This window comes from Apaloderma vittatum, unplaced genomic scaffold, assembly GCF_000703405.1.
Source record: "Apaloderma vittatum isolate BGI_N311 unplaced genomic scaffold, ASM70340v1 scaffold1378, whole genome shotgun sequence".
NCBI lineage: Eukaryota > Metazoa > Chordata > Aves > Trogoniformes > Trogonidae > Apaloderma > Apaloderma vittatum.
This window is the reverse complement of record NW_009732192.1, coordinates 90,017-93,078: the sequence shown is the minus strand read 5'-3', so window position 1 is coordinate 93,078 and position 3,062 is coordinate 90,017. Positions and strand designations below refer to the sequence as shown.

General features: G+C 37.1%; 1 protein-coding gene across 1 annotated transcript in view; it reads left to right on the top strand.

Moving 5' to 3' along the window:
• TAF4 (TAF4 RNA polymerase II, TATA box binding protein (TBP)-associated factor, 135kDa) overlaps window positions 1-2,727 on the top strand; it is a 35,514-nt gene extending 32,787 nt beyond the window's left edge. The window contains 1 exon segment of the mRNA XM_009875418.1: window positions 1,280-2,727. Coding sequence (XP_009873720.1) covers window positions 1,280-1,447 — 168 coding nt within the window. The 3' untranslated portion in view covers window positions 1,448-2,727.
• Window positions 2,728-3,062: the final 335 nt, after the last annotated feature.

Genomic DNA, 3,062 nt, shown 5'->3' with positions numbered 1-3,062 from the left:
GGGGGTTCGGGGTGTCGAGGGGACTGTGTTAGCGAGAGCCTCGGCAGCTTGTTCACGTGGCTTTTGCATTACCCTCCATTTTGGCTTTTCTGGAGTCTGGAGTGTTCTTTGGAACAGTCTTTTAAAATTCTCCAACCTCTCAGGCAGAGAAATCTTTATTCACTGATGGCGAGTGCATTTTAGACCTTCTTGTGCCACTGCGTGGTGAAGCTCCGCTAAATAATAAAACATTATTCTAGTAAATAAGATTGAAAGGAAAAAAAAAATCCATTGATAAGCCACGGAAATAGAACCAGCTCCAAATCCCTCCGAACACCTTCGATATTTACAGAAATACGCAGAGAGCAAGGTGCTGGCAACAAGCAACTGCAAAAAAAGATTCCCGCGTTTAAAATGTGAGGTGAAACTGGCTTTTTCGGTCTGTGCCTGCCATCTGCTGGTGACTGGGCCGTGCTGTAGAAGAGTCGCATTAATCATAGATATTCTCTCCAAACTGTGTTTTCTACAAGTGGAAATGCATTGGCATTAACCCCAGCAGACTTGGATTTATAATTCACCAGGGTAGTGTACATCTAAGCAGCTGAAGGATATGGATGTCTCTAAAGATATCAAAGGATTTTAATTTTTGTCGTGTTTTTTTCTTGAAATACAATAATATCCTACTTGTTTACCTTGCCAGTTTGTGTGGGAAACTGCCAGAGTGTACCAGAGGGATGAGTGTTGCCGAATGATCGGACAATTCAGAGGTGGTTAGAGAATGTCTGACTGTGTCTGGGATAGCTGCTTTTTCAGATAATCCTGAGCTCGGTTACACTTGTTGTCACCTGCTGTGAAGATCAGGGCGGGATCTAGGACATTATTCAAGACCACCCAGTCCTGGGGGTCAGAGGACAGCTCCCCAGTTTGTCAGGAACTCCAGGGCTACCCATGGGATCTGTTGGCTGATATTGTGAGGAATCCTCTCTTCTGTTTCAGTTCCTGGGATTGCCCGGTCTTAGTGTCTTCCTAAAGGAGAGCAAAGCTTTGAGTTCTTTTTGTCCTTTTTTTCTTTTTTCCTTTTTTGGTCTCTACTGAATGTCACTGAAAAAATTCTGATTGTTCAACTATTGCTTATAAATGAGAGTTAAAAAGAGATCTGTGGTCTGGCAGCATATGCTGTGCTGTTTGGTATCTTCTGTACCCAAGTGCTTAGTTCTTACTTTGCGTGTTTTCCCCGAGAAGTTTTGAAACACGTGGGAGCACCGCCCCGTTCTGATTTATCCGTTCTTCTCCTTCCCAGGGATCTGGTTCGAGCGCAGCAGTCCCAGGCAGCTCTGGAGTTGGAACGACCAGTCAGTTCAAGCGACAAAGGATAACGCGGGTGAACCTCAGGGACCTCATATTTTGTTTAGAAAATGAGCGAGAGACAAGCCATTCACTATTGCTATATAAAGCATTCCTTAAGTAAAACGGAAAAGATCAAGGTATTTTTGACGGAGAGACGCCTGAGGACATTTTTTTATATATTTGCAAATTACGCCTTTTTGTAACAAGCAAATGGGATATTGTTTGAAAAACAACCACCTCTTTACATGGAACAGTTTTATATTCCTGTTTATAAATAAACTCTTCGGTATAAGAGAAATGCATTTCTGTAACAGTGAGGATACTTACAAGGCCTGTGGATACTCTAAAAGGACAATTAAACTTTAACTCATCTCTTGATTGAGTGGCCTTCTTGCCAAACAAGCCATATATAAAGACTGATGGAATCGTTTAGCAAATAACTAGCTACCCTTTGTCAGCCCTGTAGCAATTTCGACATTAATTGTGCATTTTAGTTCAGTTTTATTCAACTAAATCAATTATATAGGCATATGTCTACAGCAGATGACCTCATTTCATTTAGCTTTTTTTTTTTTTTTTAAAAAAAACCCAGTCAGTTAGCAAAGCAAACTGATTTTTTTAAAGAATATTTATCTTTCCCCAAAATGTTCAAAATCTAGAGGGATATACAGTTAATTTTAAACATAACCTCAATTTTAATCACATTATTGCTTATTAGAGGCCCTGAAATCCCATAAAGGAGGGTTACTTCTGAATGTTTTAGCAGCATCTGTAAAAATGCATTTTATTTGCTATAGTTTGTAAAGCTGTAAAGTTAAAAAAGGAAAAAAAAAAAGGAAAAAAAGAGAAACCTTTTCAGCATAAATATATTTTACTTGCACTGTGTTTTTTAGCTAAAGTGAAAGCTTAGATTAAATAAAGTCAAAGTTGAGAGGAATCATCAAAAGACTGTTTCTCAGTGTGAATCAAGTGTTGAAAAATGGTTGGTGTATTTTGTCAGTAATTGTACATAATTTTTGGCACATAACATAAAAATGGCTATGTAAACTATAATTATTTTGCTAAAAGACTGTATGCAAGCTGTGGGCCTACTTTAAAGATGTCCAGAGCAAAGTCCCTTCTTTGTACCTATTTTTTTATTACAAATATACTAATTGGTTCTTTATATTTTCAGAGGTTATTGTATTAAATTGTCTATTGATAGTACTTTTATGACTGTAAATACTTTGGCTTTCTTTGTGTGAACTCTCATGGTAGAATTTAACTCTCTTGCGTGTAAACTGAATGCTGATCAGTATTTTTATCAACACCTGACAACTGTTACACCCCTTTTATTTTGTCTTTTAGGAAATCCTGTCTTTCCTTTTTTTTTCATGTAAATTTTGCACAGTTACTTGTTCATATGTAAATATTTTACTTTCAAAAATGAAGTTTTTAATTGCTATTGTTTTATATAGGATTGAAAGAAAATTAACTCCTTTATTAAAAACGAATTTATCTGTATTTGCTAATGTATTTTTCTCTCTAAATCTTTTCTCTTCTTGGATTTATTTTTCTTGGTGCAGTAAAAACTAGTCTACTTGAGGGGATGCTGTTTCCTAAAGATACGCTTTGGGTTTGGGGATTTTTGATATTGTTTTGTTTTGTCAGTGTTTTGGAGATACATAACTTTAAATCTTGACATTTTGTTGTCTTAGGGGTCTTGGACTAAGGTCAGTGGATAGTGGGTTTGGATT